Source organism: Periplaneta americana, chromosome 4 (assembly GCF_040183065.1).
Source record: "Periplaneta americana isolate PAMFEO1 chromosome 4, P.americana_PAMFEO1_priV1, whole genome shotgun sequence".
Lineage (NCBI taxonomy): Eukaryota > Metazoa > Arthropoda > Insecta > Blattodea > Blattidae > Periplaneta > Periplaneta americana.
The window spans coordinates 187,431,363-187,456,334 of NC_091120.1; the positions used below are offsets into that span (position 1 = coordinate 187,431,363).

Below are 24,972 nucleotides of genomic sequence, written 5' to 3' on the forward strand. Positions count from 1 at the left end.
GGACCCTCGACTCATTTCGCTGGTATTATAACCATCTCACTCAGACGCTAGATAACCATAGCAGTTGATAGAGCGTTGTAAAATAACCAATTTAAAAAGTACTACTACTTACTACTATTGCTACTGCTACTAATAAATACTACCACTACTGCTGCCATCACCAATGTTACTGCTCCCACTGCTACTGTTACTATTGCAGTTACGGGCGTAGCTCAGGCGGTAGCTGCTTGATAATTCGAAGCTGCGCTCGGGCGTGCTTTCGATTCCCGCTTCGGCTGGTCGCTTGGTAGGGTTTTCTTCTGAGGTTTTCCGCAACTCTTAAGGCGAATGTCAGGTAATCTGTTGTAAATGCTCGGTTTCATCGCTCCAAATGCCATCTAGCTATTACCAATTTTATCGACGCTAAATAACTTAGTAGTTGATACAGCGTTGTTAAGGGGAATTGGACGTTATCGCATGCAAAGTAATGGTAAAAATAGCCTGTCTTCAAGCTGTCATAAGTAATACTATTTATCACAGCTCTTTCATTTTTTTTAATGATATATGTGTACACATTAAGCTTTAAAATGAAAGAGGAATGGTTAATCTAGTGTAAATCTTACCCTTAAATTAATTTTTTTAATTTAAACATATTTTTTATATAAATTCACTACATACCTGTGATTAGGTACACTCTATTCACTTATCATAGCACACATTGAATTAAAATTTTTGGCCACTTACTACTAGTAGATACTAAAACATACCCTACTAAAATTATTGAAATATCTATAACATTATGGGCATAGGGCTTATACTAATCTTCGTCATTTTTTTTTTATTTTACTGACGGTGATGATTGCTATAAGCCCTATGCCCATAATATTACAGAGGCATGAATAATTTTAGTAGGGTATGTTTTAGTATCTATTAGCAGTAAGTGATCAAATTTTCAATTCAATATGTGCTATAATAAGTGAATAGAGTGTACCTAATCACATACATGTAGTGAATTTGTAAAAAGAAATGTGCTTAATTAAAAAAAATAATTTAAGGATAGAGATTTACTCTAGAGTAACCTTTCTTTTTCATTTTATAGCGTAATATGTATACACACATAGCTAACAAAAATGAAATATCTCTGATAAATAGTATTATATTTATGAACTGCTTGAAGATAGGCTATTTTTACCATTATTTTGCATGCTATTATGACCAACTCCCCTTAAGTAACCGCAGTATTTTCTCTGTATAATGGTTGGCAATTTTCTGAAAATAGTAGTTAGATTGAAGATTTTCCTAAACGTCGTCCTTTGAAGTAGAATTTAGTCTCCTGAGCAAATGCAATATTATTTTCTCTGTTTGCCTTTCTTTACATAATATGTAGTGAAACGTGATTACAGTATCTGAAACGTCATTTGTTTTCCTGGATTTCATTTAGTGCACTGCACATTTTATCAGTGCGTGTGCTTTGGCGATATTTAAATAAACATGAAACCCAAATGTAGGTCATGATTGCGTTTTCCTTGTGTGTTTACTGCAACAATATGTTACATTAAACCAGTCTTAACTTTGTAAAGAAACAAGCACAGATATTGGTAAACAGAATAAATACGGTATATATAGACGTAGAAACAGTTTTTTTTAGAAAGCCTTAAAGTACATAATTTATTCTCGAAAATACAAACTCCAATTTTTAAGTACTTTTTTTAGTTCGTTATTTAACGACACTGTATCAACTATGCCATTTAGCGTCGATAGAATTTGTGGTAGTGAGATTGTATTTAGCTAGTTGAGATCGAGGATTCGCCATAGATTATCTGACATTTCCCTTACGGTTGGGGAAAACCTCAGAAATAATTCAACCAGGTAATCAGCCCAAGCAGGAATCGAACCCGCGTCCGAGTGCAACTCCGGATCTGCAGGCAAGCTCCTTAGCCGAACAGCCTACGCTTGTGACTTTTAAAGTAACGTAAATCGGTGTTACTTTGACCCACTGAAATACATTTTTAAATGTTCTTTTACTGGTTTCTTCTGAAAATTTCGAAGATAAAGCTCCACATTTTATATGCGAGTGCGGGAACATTTTCTAAAAACATTTCAGCTATCATACTCGTTACTGGTAATAGTACATCGTCGTTGTTTCTGCAATAACTTTACTCCTTTGTCGATTTTCAGATTTTTGCTCTATTAAAAGAAAATATTTTTACAAAAAAAAAATCCGCCCTAAATAAGGGTTCGAATAGATCGGCCTACTAATCAATTCATAAAGAATAATCATTAAAACCAATTGTGTGACAATTTGAAATGAAAAAGAAAACATTAAGTTAAATGATACGAAAACATAGGAAATCATTTACAATAAAAGTTTGTTGGGTACAAATGATTACTAATTATAGCTAAGGATGATTTTAACACTTGAGATCCTATGGCATCAATCGTTGCATCAGAAATTTTAAATTGTTTAAGTTGATTTAAATTTTCTCGTGGGATCGTGCCACGGGCACCGAACATGAGCCCAAAAACTGTCCAATGTGTGATGTGGTATTGTGCTCCAAGATGCTGACAACAAGGCTCATATATGACTTGTTTTTCACGACACACCTCTTGTGGCTGTTGCTCATGCATCTCGAAACGGATTGTGGGATCAAGAATGACACCCTTATCCTTCTTCCGATCAATTATGATGATAGCAGTACGTCTAGTAGAGCCATCAGAAGAGACGCAACCAACCTCCTCATGAACCTCATAGGAAGCATTCTGACGGATTGAAGATGCGATGAGAGAACGAACCGTATTATGTCTGTTGATTCGGAGCAATTCTCCATGATGGCAGAAACCCAAGACGTGAGGAAGCGTTTCTTGCTCGTCGCATCTTCTGCATAAATTCCTTAACTTAAATAGTGACACAGCAAAAAATGAAATCTCCTATTGTAATTATATTTATTTGTTTCGAAAATGTAAGAATTCATAGTCTCCTATGTACGGCTGCCATAGGATGAATAGGCTAAATGTGTTTTTTCTTCCTACTGAAAAATTTTATATTTTGCACATTGGAGTTATTGCAGGAACAACGACGATATGTGATAAAGCTTAGTTCAAAGCTATGGGTCAAAGTTACCTGTCACATGGGGTTACTTTGACTCAACTTTGTTTTCTCATATATAACCATAGTAAAATTAAACTGAGCTGATGTAATACAGTACCTGCGAAATTGAACTACAAACTGGCAACAATCTTGGTGATCTTTAAATCAGAAAGGGAAAGGCGTCATCCTCTATAAGGAGTTCACTCCCGCCAATAAATGGATCCGACAACCTGATCGCCTCACAAGCTCTTAAAATGACAGCTAATGTTTGTCCGCTGCGTGCTATACCGGGAAGGTCCCGAGACGGAAACCACTGTCGTCGTTGCGTCAGTGAGATTGAAACTCTTGGCCACGTTTTGGGTGCCTGTCCTTTCAGCGAGACACTGCGGAACTCTAGACATCACAGAATCAGGTCCATGATTGCCGAAGCCTTGAGGAAGAAAGGTCTCACTGTGCACGAAGAAGTCCATGGCATCTCTCAAGAGGGACCCTGTCGGCGAATTGACATGCTTGCCATTCCACCAGGCTCTACATCCGCCTACATTATCGACCCGACAGTCAGGTTTGAGGCACAGGAACAACAGCCAGCTGACGTTCACGCAGAAAAATGTAGAATTTATGAGCCTACAGTTCCATTCTATTTGGAGAAATATCACCTCACCTCCATCGAAGTAGTTGGGCTAATGGTTGGCGCTAGGGGCACAATACCTCGCCTCTTTGCCAGTTTCTGCAAGAAGTTCAAGCTGAACAACGATTTCATTCGTGATGTTTCCCTTGCCGCTATCAGAGGATCACTTGCCATTTTAAAATACCACCTGTACTTTGTTTCTTAAAAAGGGAGAATTTTGCACGAATATCTAATCTGTTTGTTTACTATGTTTAGGCCTGTTATGCATGCTATTATCTTTCCTGTACTTACTTTTCCCTTTTGTTCGTTCCCCTCCTTTCTCTTTTATGCTCTTTTTTTTGTTTTCACTCAATATGTTTATTATGTTTTGTCCAATGAGGCAGTCCCGTCATTGGGAAAGCTGTTTATAAAATTAAAAAATATAAAAAGAAGTCGGTCTGACATGTGAAACATATTTATTTTGAGACAGATATTTAAACCTTTACAATGTTTTATGCTACAAATTCTTGTTTACAAGTAATGTTTCCAATACAGTGTCCCAAATGATACGGAACGAGGTATACAAAGATTTATGTTGATAAGGCTGCAAAACAAAATAAACAAAAAAGAACTACAGACCTTTTGTATTATTCAGTTGACGCCTTGAACAATGAGAAACCCTTCTTCAGTTCTTTTGATTGAATTTATTTTCTTGATAACATCTTTCCACTGGCAAAATAAAATGTGCTTCTGTTGTGGCCATACCCAATACCGACCAGTAAGACTCGCATGCATACAGTCAGCATAAATTCCATAACAGCTGGATATAACTGGCTTTTCCAAGTTACACAAAGTTTCGAACAGGCAATGATTGGGTATTTTAACGTCAGTGATCTGACATGGCCTGTAAACGGTTACAACGAAAGAAAACTTAGCGTTAGGGATTACTTTAGCCTGGGCCTATGTAGCCCCTATCCATGTGAATAGATGCTATTTATTTTTAGATAGAAAATACTGTCAAGGGATTTTATAGTAATCAATAGTAATATGCGTTACAAGAGCGGTATGTTGAAGTTTTCATGTTCGAGGAAAAGTTTGAAAAAGCGAAACGTAGTTGAGCTTTTTTAATTTCCGAGAATTGAAAGAAAATATACCGCTCGTGTATCGTACATTCTTTTGTGCGAAGATCGTTTATTACATACCTAAAAGAGGAATTTCTAATTAATTGCAATGAAATTTCCATCTTGGTTTCTGTTCAATGACGGCAAATTTGCAAAACAAAAATATCTATCTTCAACATTGTTGCTTTAAAATATTTTCTGTGTTTACTATACTCCAGCAGGCCGTGATATCCGTCTCTTTTTTTTCCCCCCCCAGTCTATGATGAGTCTGGAATCTTGTTGATTTTTTCACGGCTTCCTTAATGTTACTTGCATCACGAATGCAGTAACTTTAGTGGAGTTGTAGAGTTTACTTAATTTTTGCAAGTATTTAAAAACAATAATTAACAGTGCAATTTAGGTGAAATTGCAGTGGTAAGTTTCCATTTTATAATTATTACTATATTGAACGTCTCTAAAAATAATATGTTAAAAGCCTAAAGCAGTAAAATCAATATATCACTTCAGCGGTAAGAAGAGGGAAATTGTTATGTGTGTTAGGTTGGGAATACTGAATGTGGAATTTTAGACTTTCCGCGGATTGGTTTTGTGCGGAAACCAAGCGAATACGCACGATCTCGCACAAAATTGTTTACATATTTTGTATGCCAGTACTTTGAGCTTACTTGATTTTCTCAGTCACCAGTATTAGCTGGGAAGAAGGAAGTTCACACATTATTAACCTCTTCCCTTACTATTTATTTTACCAGTTTTGTGAAAAAAAGTGTCATTTTTTTTATTTTCGTAAAGAGGTAATTTAATATTGCAGAATCACTGTACATCACTAATTTTCTTACATACGGTACTTAAAAAATCACTATGAAATAGACAATGGGACTCAAACGAGTTAACTCGGGTTAATAAATTTTGACACATGTTAGCAACCCGAGTTAACTCGGGATAATAAGGGACGTGGTTAATTTACTATTTTTACAGTAACAAACGCCATGAACATACTATGACTCAGATGATGATGAAAGATCCTCTTCTTTACATCGTCGTTTTCGTTATCTTCTTCTTCTTCTCATTCCAGCTGTCTATAAGGCTTTTTATCAAGGTTACTTGTAAGAATTAGCATATTGCCATTGTTCTCTTTATGTCGTTTGAATGAGCTACCGTACTAAGACTTGGATATTTTTTAAGTAACTTTTTGTTTTGATTATCTGTGTTACAGTTGACTAAAACAATTAATTATCTGTGTGTTGCAGTATGTGGAGACATCCACGGCCAGTTCTACGACTTGATGAAGTTATTCGAAGTCGGAGGTCCTCCGGCCACCACAAAATACCTCTTCTTAGGTGACTACGTAGATCGAGGATATTTTAGTATAGAGGTGAGTTACAGCTTGCATGGCCATTTGTATGATTCGGGTGTCTTTTGTGAAAATGTTTGTGTTTAACAAATTCGTTCACTTAAAACACATTTGAAGTATATCGAGGTGACTTCTTCCAATTGGATATTTTATCGCGTACCGATATATCCTTCCTAGCGATCCAGTAGAGGGAAATTATATTTTTTGTTCCCATAAAAATTTGTATTTGTATACTCAACAGTAGAAAGGTGCAAAGTGCCAAATTTATGAACAGTATTTCATTAATAAATAACTCGCTATTGAACAGTTTTAAGAATATATTTTTTACAATTTAAATTGATAGTACAGTACGAATACGAAAAGCCTGAAATCCCATAAGGGCAACGGCCTCCTACAGGAGTGTAGGGTGAGCTGAAAGTCTACTACACTTGGGAAGCCAGTCCAAGAGAGCTTACACTATACTTACAAACTAAACACATAAACAAACTTTACAAACTAAACACGAAAAAACTATAGAGATTAAACACCCAAATTATGCAAACTAAACTTCCACAAAAACCTATGCAAACTAAACACACAAATTATAATCTGAACACACAACTATCCACACTAAACACACAACAAATTTATACAAACTGAACACATATACAGTCTTAACTCACACACAAACTCAACACAGAAAAACCTATACAAATTTCGCACATAAATTATACAGTCTAAACACACAAACTATCTAAACTAAATACATGAAGTATACCAACTATACACGGACTCAAACTATCCAAATTAACACATACAAAGATAACTATATAAACAATACACAACTATACACAGTTTACATAGTGTTCGTAATTTCTTCCAGTCTTTTCCATGCCTGCCTGTCCCTCGCTGTTCTCGTCCACTGCGGTCCAGTCTCTCTCCGGAACACGTCCGACCATCTTCTCCTTGGACGCCTTCTGCTTCTTTTCCCAATGCGTGGGTCCCACATGGTCGATGATAGTACAGTAGAGTCTCGTTAATCCGAAAATCTGGTTAATCCGAACAAAATTATTTTAAGAAAAAAAAAACTAAATTTATTGCAATGGTACAAAGTAGCGAAAAGAAAAAATGTACCCGTAACACATTTACTGATATATGTATTTTACCTGAACTTGGTTTGCTACATGTATATAAAAAATGAATTAATCTGAAGCTCATAGACACTTTCTCACTCGTTTATCACTACTTAGCAACACAGTCATTGCACATATTTTTTTTTGCCGTGTGCAAGATTCGTGAAATCACTTCTTCCACACAATGAATTCAATCATTTTTTTGTCATCATTCTTTTTTAGGCGGCGTTTAAGGGTTCGGTAAGGAATCCCGCACGCTTGCGATGCTTTAAAGCAGTTCATATCCCCTGTTCTAACATGTTCCATCGCAAGTTGAACACTGTCCTCAATCCACTGACCTCTATCAGAGGACCTTACGTAATGTTTACGCATTTCCTGCAATAAAACAAAAAATAAAACTCTTTCAACAAGTTGCTATCTTACCCCGAAGGAAAGAGAGCGTCTTGCCCAAGTATCGAGGTAAGATGCCTAGTGCTGTGACGCAGCCTAAGATGGCGGATCAAGTTCGTTGGTTGTTAACAATACAAACTTTAGAATCTTTGCCACAATATCCATTACAAAGATTTGACATTTAGTACGAATTTAAGGATGTATTCAAATTTTAACATATATTTGCAATTATTTTATAGTAGAAAAATGAGCCGTTTTCTTGCTTTTCTTCTTTTCACAACAAGAACACACGACAAAATGAGTTAGCTTCAACTCTACAGACATTCAACTCTCTCAGTGATCATGAAGACATGCGCGTGGCGTTCTCTCTTGGAAGAATGTGAAACTACAAAGAAATAAGCTTCTCCCCCCGATAGTCATCACCCCCGATTCACTCTATACAGGAATTAAAAAAACTTGAGATATATTACTGATGACACTATAAGATAATATACCGGTATACAATAAATTTAAACTGGCCTCACTTTCATTTCAAGACAAACTCCTGAAAGTTACTCGTATAAATTCACTTCATTTCTTTTACTTTAAAAAAGGGTACTTACAACAGTTAGTGTTTTCTGTACATAATTTACACATCTGTCATGCTCATAAAATCAGTGACTTTCTGTTGTAATGAAATGAACCTGTTGGATGTGGTTCTGAAAATAACAACAGGGTACTCCCACCACCGTCTCTCAGCGCTCGTGAATAGTATTTCGGTTAATTCGAAAATCTTGAAATCCGAATAGGTCTTGGTCCCAATTAGTTCGGATTAACGAAATTCTACTGTACTTACGTCAACTTTTCACCAATATTTATCAATAGTTTGGTGACACTACTAAAATTAACACACTGAGAGACAAACTAACTTCACAGTTTATGAAAGGTGTTAAGTCCCATAAACATTTCGTAGGTACTATGATCGATTTATTATCCACAGATCTGTTAATTTCTGCGAATACTTCCATTAAAGTGGTTTTGCAGACTGGAAGCAAATCACCCTCACCACTTGGAACTGAATATCGCCGACTTTCATCATGATTGTCATTACGTTCTCTGTTGACGTCGTTGTATTCGTATTATAGTAAAGAGACCCAACAGAAATGTTGGTACTGTTGAATAATCTTGGTCATGCAACATAGAAAATAAAGCTATTTTCTATTCGGGTGTCAGTTCATTGCATTTTATTCTGCATTTTCATGCCAAGTGCAATAAAGAAAAACGTGCTAATTTAATGACATTTCTCCCATTTTCTATATTTTTAACACTAGGAATTGAAAATCTTAAAACAAACTAGCTGTGCCATCTAGAGGTAATACATTATGTTTCTATGTGATTCATAGCCCTACGTTACGTACGTATTATGTTATGTATAGGATTTACCTACGTTGTAGAAAACACCACGGTATATAATCAATAATACCTTTTGCCATAACTTCACTATTAACACGACAAATAAACAACGGAGGGAAATCAAAACGAATGGGACATTGCACCTTTTTTATGAGAGAGCCCTGGTAACTTCCACCACTGCCATCATATTCTGATGATCTTAATAACATTCTACAATCTTCTGTGGACTTAGCCCTGTTGATACGTCATATTTTTTTTTTTTTTAATTTTGGAAGTAAATTCCGAAAAGATAAGGTATATGATTATGTCTCGTGACCAGAATATTGTACGAAATGGAAACATAAAAATTGGAGATTTAACCTTCGAAGAGGTGGAAAAATTCAAATATCTTGGAGGAACAGTAACAAATATATTTGACACTCGGGAGGAAATTAAACGCAGAATAAATATGGGAAATGCCTGTTATTATTCGGTTGAGAAGCATTTGTCATCCAGTCTGCTATCAAAAAATCTGAAAGTTAGAATTTGTAGAACAGTTATATTACCGGTTGTTCTGTATGGCTGTGAAACTTGGACTCTCACTTTGAGAGAGGAACAGAGATTAAAGGTTTTTGAGAATAAGGTTCTTAGGAAAATATTTGGGGCTAAGAGTGACGAAGTTACAGGAGAATGAAGAAAGTTACACAACGCAGAACTACACTCATTGTATTCTTCACCTGACATAATTAGGAACATAAAATCCAGACGTTTGAGATGGGCAGGGCATGTAGCACGTATGGGCGAACCCAGAAATGCATATAGAGTGTTAGTTGAGAAACCGGAGGGAAAAAAGACCTTTGGGGAGACCGAGACGTAGATGGGAGGATAATATTAAAATGGATTTGAGGGAAATGGGATATGATGATAGAGACTGGATTAATCTTGCACAGGATAGGGACCGATGGCGGGCTTATGTGAGGGCGGCAATGAACTTCCGGGTTCCTTAAAAGCCATTTGTAAGTAAGTAAGTAGCACCGTTCTACTGTTAAGTATCCATTTAGTCTTGTGGATTGTAGTAGCCAGCTGCTGTCCAATTTGTTGTTTGCTTCGCCACAGGTAGTACAAATTTCTGATTCATAAGTGTGTATTTTATGTAGGCGGGCAGATAAACAGTCGATTTCTTACTCTGAAAATTGCAGTTGCTTCCTGTTTGGGTTTGTTTTTGTGATTCTCCCAGTTTTAGTATTTTTTTTCTCATGGTTTGTCTGCTATAGTTTTGTTTTGTTTTTGAAACATTTTGTGGCTTTTGATTTTATTTGTCCCTTGAATGTGTTCTTGTTTGATGCTTTTATTAGTTCTGGTAGTTTTACTCACTTCTTTGGCATTTGGCCTGGCATTTCATTCTCAGAATCAACGAAGGTGAAACTGGAGCTAGGATATATTCAACAATATTCTCTCAATACATTCTAGCTGCAGGACGCAAAATATTTCTCAGCGGAAATAGAAGCGATGAAATTTACCATGAAACATCTGTTATTTGAAGTTCTTATACCAGTTACGCCACAAACGATGTTATTACACGCGGTTCCTAAAATTTATTCGCCACATTTATTGTAAATTGTCATCCTAAGTAATTTCTTATGCCTATCAAATTATGTATTTTTAACATAACTGTAAATAACTGTAGCCCTAATGTGTGGTACAATAGGGTTTCTATTGTACTGAATATTCTATAATACTGTAAAATGGGGAACATTAGCAGGCTTTTCCATTTTTTTTTTTCAAGTTTCCCAATCCGCATAAGTTACAAGAATTTCTATTAGGTATAACGCAATTAAATATGACATTCAAACCTTCCTTTGATTTCCTCATTAATTATTTATCTTCCATATCTTTTAACAATTACTTTATTGTAATGTTTTTACTTGCCAATGTTACCCCGAAAACTGGTAACTTTGGCAGGTTCATTTCTAAGGTTTATTTGAAATATAATATGCATAGTAGAGGTAACTTTTGGCACCAAAATACCTTTTTTTTTTAATATATTTAATAATTTTTGCTAATTAAGCATTCACAATCAGTGAGTTGAAATATACATATTCAAAGAAAATGCTGAGGTCATTACAAAATTACAACTATTTATGCAATGAACACAAGTTATGAAATTACATGAAATCATAACTTATATAATTACAAAATTACAACACAAAGTTTTGAAATTACAACTTTTCCAAAAATAAATGAACTCACAATAAATATTATTGAAATGATTAGCCTAAAGGTGTCCCGTTAAGGGCAAAGGCCTCCTCCTATAGAGGGAGATCTCTATTTGTTTCACGCGGTGAGCTACTCCGCGTAAGAGATGTTTACAACCTTGGAATTGGTAACTTGGTTCACATTTTACACTGTTGGATATTGTTCGCTTGTTTCTGTCGCACTGGTTTTAGTCGTTGTTCACTTGTCCTCTTAGATTTTTCCAGTCTTCCCTATGTCTTGCTCTGCTTGACCAATGGCTTCCTACTCGTTCACTGAAGAGGTCGGCCCATATTCTTCTTGGTCTTCCGCGTGATCTCTTGCCAATGCGGGGATCCCATAGTGTGACTTTCTGCGTCCATCTTCCGTCTCTAAGTCGTGCAACATGGCCTCCCCACTTCCATTTGGTGTTGGTGGCTTGCAGTGCTGGATCTTTAATTGCTGACATCTTTTGTAGCACTTCGTTTGGAACTCTGTCCCTGAGTGATAAGCCTAGTATCCTTCTCAGCATCTTTCTTTGGCATATTTGGAATTATTATTACCCTACATTAATTAGTCAGAATCAAAGCGACTAGGACTTTGATATTGAGGATGTGTAGGAATCTCATTGCGATCTCCACATACCCAGCGAAAACACTGCACACACCTAACCCAATAATAATAATTATCCCAGAGACACGAACAAAAACAAGAATGGTTTTCTTGCCTTTTATTTTTCACTTTCAGTGACATTCGTAGCCAAATTTTGACCTGGAGCTACTTGTATTTTCTTCTCTCGTTTTCTTTGGATTCCGGTTTCCTTGCCATGGTCTCTCAATTCATGCAGCATATCTGTCACACACTTAATCTGTGATCTTGTAATTTATCTGACGGATTGAATGGAACAAGTCCTACAGTTGCCCGAAATCCAGGCAAGTTTAAATTCTTTCCATCCCAGAGTTTCTTCAAATCTAAAATGTAATCGGTGGCCAATGTAATCGTTTTCCAGAACATCGGTGACTAAAATGTAATCGGTGACAAGAAGGTATAATGACGATATCACCGGTGACGAGAATTCCTAGACCTCAGTCAGCAGGGAGTCAAGCCATTGGCCCTTATATGAAAATTTGCCTACCAGCCACAACACTGAAACAAGTGCAGCGCCACACCGTTGCGATATAGAACTTTCGCCATTCTCCTCTATGTACCATATTCTTCTGTAACATAAGTTCTGAATCATCCTGTATATGGCTTTAATGTCGTATACGGTAATTTTTCTTGTAAATAAATACAATATAAATACCGTGTTTGACAAAACGTAACGAATTAGGATGGTTAAATGAGAGTTTTTTTTTTATAATTTCCCGTACTTTGCGCGTTATTTTCCAGGAGTTTCATAGTAGAAGAGCCTCTTGCCAGAAAATAAATTATTGTGCACATCCTGAAGCATTTATTCTTCAAAAGTTTAAGAAACGTCGGCTCTAGTTTTTTTTTTATTTACGATTGCTCATCGAGCATATTGGATTACAATCCTAGCATGTGTTATTTTCACACGCCCGCGGGATAAATTAGTTGGTACCTCCCACTCGTTTTCTGTTTATTCCAAACGGCTTGTATTTAATTAAGTGCAGTGCTACAGCTGCCTACTCAGGTTCGTAATGAATACTCTGCTGTTAATTTATTAGCCTACATGTGAACGATAATTAATTTCTAATAATTTGTTACAGGTATACACATTAGGGAATCAGTTACTGTAGCCAGTTTTGTTATTAACAGTAGCATATTAGTGGGACATCGACGTCTATTATGCAATATTACTCCTGCTCTTCCAGTCAAGTTAAACGACACAATGATCCCTTTTGCTTCCTGTGTTAAAAACCTTGGAGTTTACTTTGATACGCATTTAAACTGGAATAACCAAGTAACCCATATTACCAAAAAAGTGCTTTCCATACTGCATTCCTTAAACCGCATTCGAAAATTCCTCCCGCTATCACTCAAGAAAATACTAGTGGAAACACTAGTAATGCCCCACTTCGATTATTGTGATTTTCTACTGACTGGCCTCAATGTCAACCAGTCGCAAAAATTACAACGTGTTCATAATTCTTGTGTTCGCTTCGTCTGCGATGTCCGTCGCGCCGACCACATTATCCCATCCTTCCAAATTCTAAACTGGCTACGGCTTAAACGAACGTAGAAATTTTCATTCTCTTGTTCTCCTTTTCCAAGTCCTTCACACCTCTACACCTACCTACCTTGCCTCTCGTTTCAGTTACCTGTCATATCATAATCTCTTCACACGCACGCAAAATAGCCGCATACTAGCCATACCAACACATAAGACATCATCGTATTCATCATCATACACAATCTCGCTTACGCGCTTGTGGAATACCCTACCCTGTGACATCAGAGACTGTCGGAATTTAGTAGCGTTCAAAAGCAAGCTTATTAAGCATTTTCTTACTGCGTAGAGTAGATTTAATTTTTACTTAGTTAATAAAAACTTTTACAATAAACTGTCTAGCTTTTATTAGTCTGTTAATCTTTTAGTACTTTGATTTTTATTGTATTTGTAAATTTAATATTAATTGTAATTGTATTCTTAATATTGTAGTTGTAATCCCCTGGTAGAGGGGAAGAGAAGGCCTGATGGCCTTATATCTACCAGGTTAAATAAATAAATAAAAATATTACAGGGTCTTTCAAATCATAAGTAACGAGTCTATCGAAAAATTAACTATTTTGGATAATTTTTTGAAATGAAGTTCGTCCTCACGAGAAAGAACCCTTCCCGGTACCGTACAGTCGATTTGGAAACAAACACCCCCACCCCACGCCGCCACAGCTATTAAACTAAAGAATGGTTAATGTTTTAAACCTTTATTAAAACACATGAATGTAAAAACAGTTTCAATTGTTGACAAATTATGGTGCACGATTTTCAAAATGTCTTCCGTTCTGCTGAATGCACAAATGTAAGCGACGTATCAACTCTTCATGGACTCTGTGAGCATGTCAGGCGTAACCATTTGTATCGTCTGTTCAGTTCGTTCCACTAATTCAGGAATGGTGTGTGGCTGAGTCGCATAGATACGATCCTTGATGAGTTCCCAAAAAAAGAAGTCCAGTGGAGTCAAATCAGGTGATCGCGGAGGCCAACGGATTGGGCCTGTGTGACCGATCCACCTGCCTGGAAACACTTCGTCTACGGAATAAACGCTTAATTTGAGCGACACTGTTTCCAAGTTCAAACTAGGGAGAACTTTTTCTCTTCTACAATAACGTTAAGCGGCTGCGTGGCATTTTATCATTCCAGTCATCTCTCTCTGTCTATTACCGCAATAGAACGCTGCAAACGTTGGGCAAAGACTATTTTACCCTGCTTAATGGTGCTTTATCGAAGGAAAGGTGTAATAAAAATTTTTGTTTAATTTAACCTGTAGAATCACCTCTTAAATGTTGGTGCATCGGTCCCCTTTCACCCTGTATAAGGCGCAGAATGGGTCAAAGGATGCTGGATCCATCCCGGATCAACCATGTCTTTTCTGTAATACGCTCTTCAATTATCCCATCATATAGGTCCGACGAAGTGTTGAGAAATAAGTGCCGACGGAATTCGCAAACTCTTCTGTATATACACTTCTTTTTCTGACACATGGTGGGACGATAGAATTGCGCTATACAGAAAGATTGTGTGTAAACTTGTTTCAGGTTTTATTAGTGTTCTGGTCTACTATGTTTACTAACACTTTCAAATTGACTTGACGTGTTTATGAGGGAGTTTTGCTATGTATCACACACATGAGAAATAACACTCCTCATATTTCTGTCAGCTATTAACTCTTTCATACAGTATAACAAACTAGACAGAAGATTCTCAAAAAATTTGTGGAGTTCTATTTGTAATTTATATGTTTAACCATACTAAGATATATGTTGGGTTATAAAAATTTAGGCTTAACTAACACATTATGTACACTTTATGTACTAACATAGGTGACAATATAACTGTCAAGGGGAGCAATCAGAATGAACTAAGATGCTATGGAAAGTGCTAAGAATGTGGCATGGTCTGTGCATGTGAACTATCTATTGTTCATATTCGACAATTTTATTGATACATCTTGATCACACAACTTTTAACAGTGTATCACTTCGGAATGTGTATGATAAGACTTTCTTGTGTTAAATTCTAACGTACTTTGTTTACTTGTTTCGACCTATTTATGGGTCATCCACAGAACTGGTCGTTGTTGGTCTTGGCGTCTCTTGTTTTGTTTCCTGTGAGGGTGTGTTCGTGTAGTATAGTGTAGAGCAGCTGTGGCGAAGAAGAGTTCGTGCGCCGAGCCACTGTGTAACTTGCAACGTGCATAGCACCTATGGCGGGAGGCGGACACCCGAAGAGGAAATGAAGCAACTGTCTGACTCAGTAACGGATTTTCATTTTCCTTACGTCCAGCATTTAAATATAATTGTATACAGTACAAGGATAGAAACTAATGTTTCGTACGTACAACGAAAAGAGAAATGTACAAGAAAACATAGGCCACATTATCACGACCTGAAATTATCTGTCTTCAGAATGTCTCTGCGTCAGAGTTTAAAAATCAGGAATTATGTCACTTACTGCCAGTCGTAGTTGATCACGAAGGTGTTTGTCTGTCAGTCGTGATCTACATTTGGTTTTCACTATTTTCAATATTGAAAATAATTTATCACAAACGTAAGTTGTAGCGAACATGGCTTCAACAGAGCAAGCGAAAGAACGAAGCTTCGGATACTTATTTTTTGACAAAGATTTGAAAAGTTCAACATCTGTCAAGTCCTTACATCTAGCTTTCATTGCAACATCACATTGTAAATCTATGAGCTCAAATTGAAGATCTAACCGCATCATTCGTACATCTGCTGAAAAAGGGTCGACGTACAGAGATATGTCATGCTCTGGATTTCTTAAATCATGAAATCTGTGTTCCACAAAATTCTTGTTTAACAATGTTCAGCATCTCAATGTAATTATGTAATTTATGAGGAGCAATATTTGGAAGAGACTGTAAGCATGGAAAATACAGGAGTATTCTCACCACATTGGCAGCAAAAAAAATGCGTCCTCCCATCCTACTTGAAACTTTCGTTTTTGTAGATGTACAGTACATGTATTGGAGAGAGACACTGCGACGATACGTCACTCGCAGATCAGAGGCAAATACAAATGGAACGGAGTTTGACTCCAGTGAGTGAGAGGGTGGGGGTTGTGGGAGGTAGAAATGCACAGCTATCCTTGCGAGCCACAATGTGCTCGTGAGTCGCATTTTCGCCGCAGCTGGTGTAGAGTCAAAGAGTGTGTGTGTTCTGAAATTGAGTTGTGTTTTGAGAATTTCGTTGGGGTATGTTTTCGTGTGTCTGTATATTTCATATTGTTCTAGTGTGTTTAGTTTCTGGCTTTTTGGTTGGATGTGTAATATTTCCATGTCTGTGTTGATGTCTCTGTGGGTGTGGTTAGCATTTGTGATGTGTATACAAAAAACCCACAACAACAACAAGAACACACATACACAACACATCCAACCACCCAACAAAACACAAACAAGCTGCATTTCGAACAATGGTACACAGACTACTCAACATACCAATGAACCAACAGGATTACAACGAAGAGCTAAACACAATCAAATAAATAGCACAAGAAAACGGATACAACCCCAACATAATAGACAACATAATACGTAAGACAAAACATAATCACAAAAAACATAAGAATGCAACACAAACACAAGAACACAAAAAATACATCACACTAACATACGAAAACAAAAACACACAAAATTGCAACCTCATTCAAGAAATTAAATTACAACATCGCATACAGAACAAATAACACTACAAAAACATCTCAACACACAAACAAACAAATACAACCACACATGCGTATACAAACTCAAATGTAACACCTGCAAAGAGTTCTACATAGGACAAACAGGCAGATCGTTTCAAACACGTTACAAAGATCACATCACAGCCATAACAAAATTACAAAACACCTCCACATATGCAAAACACATCACAAATGCTAACCACACCTACATAGACATCAACACAGACATGGAAATACTACACATCCAACCAAAAAGCCAGAAACTAAACACACTAGAACAATATGAAATATACAGACACACGAAAACACACCCCAACGAAATTCTCAACACACAACTCAATTTCAGAACACACACACACTCTTTGACTCTACACTATACTACACGAACACACCCTCACAGGAAACAAAACAAGAGACGCCAAGACCAACAACGACCAGTTCTGTGGATGACCCATAAATAGGTCGAAACATGTAAACACGGTACATTAGAATTTAACACAAGAAAGTCTTATCATACATATTCCGAAATTTTATTGACTCCAATATTAAGAGTAAAGAGGTCTCATCTAGTGAGAATATTCGAGATAAACATTTCGGTTCAATTTCATATCCATCTGAGCTAATACTCGTAATGAAAATTCAAACATATTTCGCGGTTTGTAAGGATACATTTTCAGACGTTTGCGTAATATTTTGTACACAGTGCTGTATGAAATTTGCAAGCTTTTGCTTTACACATTAGCACTATTGACTGGTAAAGAATTTTCTGTAGCCTGGTTTTGGCTTTCATAAAAAAAACTCTGCAACCTGAATATCACTAATAAAATTCTTAGTTCTCACGAATTCATTTTAATACGAACTGAACCACTTTCTTCAAATTTCACAGTGTTTGTTTATGGAAGTAGTACTTCACACAATGTGAAGTTGTTCATAAAGTGATCTGTGTTATTGACAAACGAAAGTTTGTTATGACAACGTGTAACAGATATGGTGACGAATAATATTGTTTATGGAATACATTTGACCATTGTAAAATGTAAATATTTTGTTTAAAATGTATCGACAATTTTTTTATTTGGTGTAGTATTCGATATCGCATAAAATACATTTCAAATTATCAAACTGCAAAATAACAGGTTGGAGTAAGGTTAGTCCAGGAGTGCATATTCAAGTCCATACGGCTGTAGCACGCGGTGAGCATATTTATTCTGCTCGCGGATTAACGCGGGAAATGGTTGGGTCACTGGTTGAGAAGAAAGTGCCTTCTGAAGGATGCACTGGAAGGAATGGTGAACGGGATAAGAGTTCGGGGCAGAAGAAGATATCAGATGATAGACGACATTAAGATATATGGATCATATTAGGAAACAAAGAGGAAGGCAGAAAATAGGAAAAATTGGATAAAGCTGGGTTTGCAGTGAAATACCTGCCCTTGTGCAGAACACTGAATGAATGAAGTGAAGTGAGCATTACAACGTTTTATGAAGAAATTTTCAGCTGATCTACAGATAGCAATGCAACGTACAATGACTGAAAAATATTGCATCCCAATTGAAAAGACTGATTTCTCTTTATCTGTGATTTATGATATTTTTCTATTCTTTATATTCCATTTATCATTTTTATGCATTTTGTTTGTTGATTGTGTATGATTTTCAATAAAGTTTCAAGAATATCACTAAAATATCTATATGTTATTCGATTTTGTTTGTTATCAAATTAACTTTTGTAAAGGGTGGCTTTTTTCATATTTTAAATCTCAATAAAACCCTATCCTCATAACACGTATACTTTAAAAATCAATAAACGTAACCTAGACTATCAGCCCACATGATCGGAATTATACATTTCCAGATAGTTTTCGTCTAAAATAGCTTTTTTTTTAATTTCCCATAAATTTACTTGTCCTGACTTATGCCCTTAAAAAACATTCATTTTTGTTTGCTTTTTTTGTATGCCAGAAATCCTTTGAATGCTTTCACTAGACGAGCGGGCAGGAAGTCTGATTAGGTTACAAGCCTTCTTCGCTTGTATGTGGCCATGTTGCTCAACAGTAAATAAAATAATTCATGTTATGGATTTATTAATTTGTCCTACAGAATAATCTCTTTAATATTTACAATTAATATTTGAGGAGAAAAATTCGCTCCGGCGCCGGGGATCGAACCCGGGTCCTTGGTTCTACGTACCAAGCGCTCTGACCACCGAGCTACGCCGAATTCAATCCACAGCACCGGATCGAATATTCCCCCTTCAATGTTTCCCTTTGTGGCCTGACTCCAAGTTAGGCATATATGTTGACGTATATGTCTAGTGTCAACTGCCATTATATTAGGAGCGCACTCAGTTGAGTGACTTATTTGGCCGGGATTCCGCAGTTATGATGCACTGCTAGCTATGAGAATATTATGGATTTATTAATTTGTCCTACAGAATAATATCTGTAATATTGACAATTAATATTTGAGGAGAAAAATTCGCTCCGGCGCCGGGGATCGAACCCGGATCCTTGGGTTCTACGTACCAAGCGCTCTGACCACTGAGCTACGCCGAATTCAATCCACAGCACCGGATCGAATCTTCCCCCCTTCAATGTTGGCAGTTGACACTAGACTTATACGTCAACATATATGCCTAACTTGGAGTCAGGCCACAAAGGGAAACATTGAAGGGGAAGATTCGATCCTGTGCTGTGGGTTGAATTCGGCGTAGCTCAATGGTCAGAGCGCTTGGTACGTAGAACCAAGGACCCGGGTTCGATCCCCGGCGCCGGAGCGAATTTTTCTCCTCAAATATTAACAATTAAAATAATTTAAGACTCACTACTAAAGCTCACCCTGTATCTAAGAAAAGGCGAGAAAAATTCAGAGGACGGCCGTGTCGCACTATAACACACATCATTTTGTGTATTGTCACTCGCTAGCTGCGAGCTATAAGACACGAGGGCATGTCGTATTTGCAAAGGGGAAAACATGTCTTATACTGCTTTGAAAATATAGGGCATTCCTTTGAGGAAAATTGACAGACAGAATAACAGATGTTGCTCAAGAAAAACAAAACAATTCTTTTTTATATGTTCTGTGCATGGCTTTACAGCCCACAGCGTCTCGCTGCTCAAAACAAGCGAAGAGAATTCACAGAATTGCTCCTTTGCTCTAGGTGAATCTTGGCTGTTTATGTCATCCCAGAACTGCAGACCATAAGATGCGGAGGTATTTTAGGCACTACTTTATGTGGGGTAGGGGTGGGGGCCGCCTGAGACGTAGTGCTCTATGTCCTGGAAGACATGTTGTTCCTCTGAAAGACTACTTTTGTTTTGTATACTATCTTCTTTAAGGCGTTGGTGAACCGTTTTCAGATGTCTTTGTTAGTTGTTTGTTTTAAGTTTTATTGCACTCTACAGTTCAACAGTTTAATTCTAAAGTTACTCAGTTAACTAAAGGGGAAAATATGAGTAGTTTTCTTATTCATTAGCAGTAAAGAATTTAAGTGAACCAGGCTGATAAAAATAGTGATATGCAGGCTTTTTATATATATTATAACTTTGCGAATCTTGGATCGGGTGTTTACGAAGCACGTGAGGATCTGTAAGAATTATACTGGGTGTTCATTTGAAAGTGTCATGACGTCACTGTTGTGAGTCAGCGATTTGAAGCGAGTTTCAGCTTTTATGTCAGAGAAGTTGCCTATTAATCAAGGCGTTCAATCTAAACTTGAGAACGTGTACGGTATAACTTGAACGTCGTAGCAACACATGGCGGTGTGTAAGTCTGTGTGCTACCAAAACCTCTTTCGAACTGTGTTTTGCGCGGGCAAGTCGTACGCAGGGTATTTGTTATCATCGGTTGCGTACCGCAACATTCCACAACACAAATAAAATGATCCGTGTCCATGTTGACCGTCCAAGTTAATGTCAACAAATATTGTACGTAAGTAATCGTCTTAACCCTCTTCCCATATCCGACAGTAAGAAAAAAAACTCACCTCAGTACGTGTTTCCAAACAGTTCACATTCCTGCCACTACCGGCGTTGCCGTGCGTATCGGTAAGTACTCTTCAGAATGAACGCCGTACTTGCCAGGCAACTTCTCTGGCACATAGGTAATACGCCTATGCGGAAATGAAGGAAGATTTAATTCTCTAGGCTCATCGGCTAGCCACATGACGGCATGTAGCGAGCCATGACACACTTTGAACTGAACACTCAGTATGGTGCAGCCAAGGGATGAACCGTATCTGAAGATGGTCGCTGGTCTAGGTTTGTTTGCATCACTTTGTTGTTAAATTACAGACGTACCAACTTTCATGGTAAATGCGCACCCGCAATTAGCTCACGACTTCAGCTCTCTCGCATTGACACACTAATCTCGATGATTTACATGTGAGCTCATACGTTTCCACCGCATGTACATTACTACTATTACTACTACTACTGCTGCTGCTGCTGCTGCTGCTGCTGCTGTTGCTACTGCTTACACCGTAGAAAAAAATTATGATTTATTTAATAACGACGCTCGCAACTGCAGAGGTTGTATCAGCATCGCCGGTGTGCTGGAATTTTGTCCCGCAGGAGATCTTTTACATGCCAGTAAATCTACTGACATGAGCCTGTCACATTTAAACACACTTAAATGCCATCGACCTAGGCCGGTATCGAACCTGCAACCTCGAGCACAGAAGGCGAGCGCTATACCGACTACGCTGCCTAGGCCGACTACACTGTAGATACCGAGTATTTCATTCATTCGTAGATTTCTGCCCAAGCCAAGGTCTTTTACTGCAAACCCAGCAATCTTCAGTCGTTCCTATTTTGTCTTCCTCCTAGTCTCCATATCTCTTAATATCATTTATCATCTGATATCTTCTTCTGCCTCGAACTATTCTTCCATTCACCATTCCTTCCAGTGCATCCTTCAGTAGCCTGTTTCTTCTCAACCAGTGATCCAACCAATTCCTTTTCCTCTTTCTGATCAGTTTCAGCATCATTCTTTCTTCACTCACTCTTTCCAACATAGCTACATTTCTTATTCTGTCTGTCCATATCCACATTTCAAGTGCTTCTAGTCGCTGCTCACTTCATCGTAATTATCATGTTTTTGCCCCATACAGTGGTACACTCCACACAAAGCACTTCACTAGTCTCTTTCTTAGTTATTTTTCCAGAAGTCCACAGAAGATGCTCCTTTTTCTATTAAAAACTTCCTTTGCCATTGCTATCCTCCTTTTGACTTCCTGGCAGCAGCTCATGTTACTGCTTATAGTACACCCCAAGTATTTGAAGCTGTCCACTTGCGCTACTGCCTCATTTAGAATTAGCATGTCTATCTTCCGTATGTTTCTTCCGATAACCATGGTCTTCGTCTTGTTTGCATTTGTCTTCATCCCATACTGCTCAAAGCTGTCATTTAGCTTCAGTAGTACATTCCGTCACGAAAGAAAATAAGTTTTTTTTTTCCTGTGGTAGGGACCTTGACTTTGTCGTTATTCGTCCCTAACTTACGTTTGCGTCTATGTTATCGTGTAATTGAACATTATTAATTAGTTTCCTCGGTATTGTCCTAAAATTTTGTATGTATATATACCTGTTTCTGGTAGCATGCAAGAGAAGATCTGATAGTCTTAACTCCACCAGAAAAATTGAAATTATGGGTTATTTAACGACGCTCGCAACTGCAGAAGTTATATCAGCGTCGCCGGTGTGCCGGAATTTTGTCCCACAGGAGTTCTTTTACATGCCAGTAAATCTACTGACATGAGCCTGTCACATTTAAACACACTTAAATGCCATCGACCTCGGTCGGGATCGAACCCGCAATCTCGAGCATAGAAGGCCAGCGCTATACTAACTACACTACCGAGGGCGACAACTCCACCAGAATAAATCAATAATAATAATAATAATAATAATAATATTATTATTATTATTATTATTATCATTGGCGGCCGGGTAGCTCAGTTGGTAGAGCAGCTGGCTACGGACTAGAAGGTCCGGGGTTCGATACCAGGTGGTGACAGGATTTTTTTCTCGTTGCCAAACTTTCAGAACGGCCCCGAGGTTCACTCAGCCTCCTATAAAATTGAGTACCGGGTCTTTCCCGGGGGTAAAAGGCGGCCAGAGCGTGGTACCGACCGCACCACCTCATTCTAGTGCCGAGGTCATGAAAAGCATGGGGCTCTACCTCCATGCCCCCCAAGTGCCTTCATGGCATGTTACGGGGATACCTTTACCTTTTTATTATTATTATTATTATTATTATTATTATTATTATTATTATTATATAGCAGACTTATAAATATTGCTAGTACCGAACGACCACTTCGTTAGACTATACAAAGTGCACCACAGGCGATGAGTCCACATTACGCTCAAGATGGTGGAGAATTTTTGTGATGTCACAAGGGAATCGGAGTACCGGGAGAAAATCCTTGTATTGCCTGGACCATGGGGTTTCACAGCGCATGTTATAAATTCAGGGTAGGCCAGGATTTGAATCCTATGAACTGCTAGCTTATTTGGCCTTAATGGAATTTGTGATAGCGAGATAGTATTTTGCGAGATGAGGCCAAGGATTCGCCATGTGATCACCTGATATACGCCTCTCATTTGGGGAAAACCTCGGGAAAAACGCATCAGAGTATCGGTCCAAGCAGGAACCAATCTCACGCCTGAGTGTTGATCCAGATCTGCAGGAAAAGGAGGCTACCGCCGGAGCTACTTTCGCTACACCGCAGATTCTAATGCACAGAGTGGAAGGGTAGTAAGCAGTGTCCTTTTGAGAGACGAATGAGGACAGTGAGTTAAGCATAAAGGTCTAATATCATTGTGATCTTTTGTGAACGCGTTTTGAGAAAAATATGTTTAGTTGAATTTTGGAATGCTCCAGGAACACAGGAGATGTTGGGGAGGTGATATTGGAGTTGTGTATAGCTAATGCCAGTGATGTCAAAGCAAGCGCATTTTTCTGACCTTGACGTCTTGCGCGGGCATCAAGCGCTAGGAATGGAAGGAGGAATAAGCAGCCTGCTGGATTAAGAAATCAGTGGTGCACAAACTTCAAACGGAACGTGAAATTTTATGTCGTTATTTATATGTGGCTTCTTTCTATTTGATATTATCTATATTGTATGTTATTTACACCAATTTCTTAATATTGCAGTTGTGTTTTAAACGTTAATAACATAATAAACAGTTATGAAAGAATATTCACATAAATTTCATAATACCTACAACTATACTGTACTAAGTGAATGAAACACATCATTCATTAAGAAAGCGATATCCCAAAAAAAGAGATTGGTATGACATGATAAGTTGGAATTGATATTGATGGTATCTTTAGCCTTATAAATGTAATCAATAAACCAATCAAAACAATATATTAGTACAAAGCAAAGTTACCTAGATACTGTATATGTTTAAGTGTAACTAATATTCTATAACAAAACTCTTATCGCATTATGCTTTTAAGATGATACCGGTGCGTAACTTCCTATCATCAGAATATTAAATTATTTTCTCGAAATCTGCTGAAGCTATAGGACTGACGTTTTTACAACATATGGGCACATATCTTTTGCTTATGATGTGATAGCAGTTGCTTTGTTATTTCATTTCCTTACAAACATTAATTTTCCATGCGAATATTTTCAAAATTTATAATACACTATCTTCAGTAATACTATTTACGGTATATTAGATTTACGAAAACATAATTTCAGAACCTGTAGGACCTACTAAATAAATAGGCCTATATCTGAAAATTTTACTTTTCTATAAAAAAGTTAAAAAAATATTCCTTTTGTTTAATAATAAAAAAAACTGTGAAAAATGAGCTTTAAA

At 37.4% G+C, this 24,972-nt stretch overlaps 1 protein-coding gene across 3 annotated transcripts in view; it reads left to right on the forward strand.

Moving 5' to 3' along the window:
• The window catches only part of LOC138698530 (serine/threonine-protein phosphatase 2B catalytic subunit 3-like), an 805,310-nt gene that overhangs the window by 576,153 nt on the left and 204,185 nt on the right, over positions 1-24,972 (forward strand). For all 3 annotated transcript variants that reach the window (XM_069824525.1, XM_069824526.1, XM_069824527.1), the window contains exon 3: positions 6,043-6,167. In XM_069824525.1, coding sequence (XP_069680626.1) covers positions 6,043-6,167 — 125 coding nt within the window. The remainder of the gene's footprint in view (positions 1-6,042; positions 6,168-24,972) is intronic.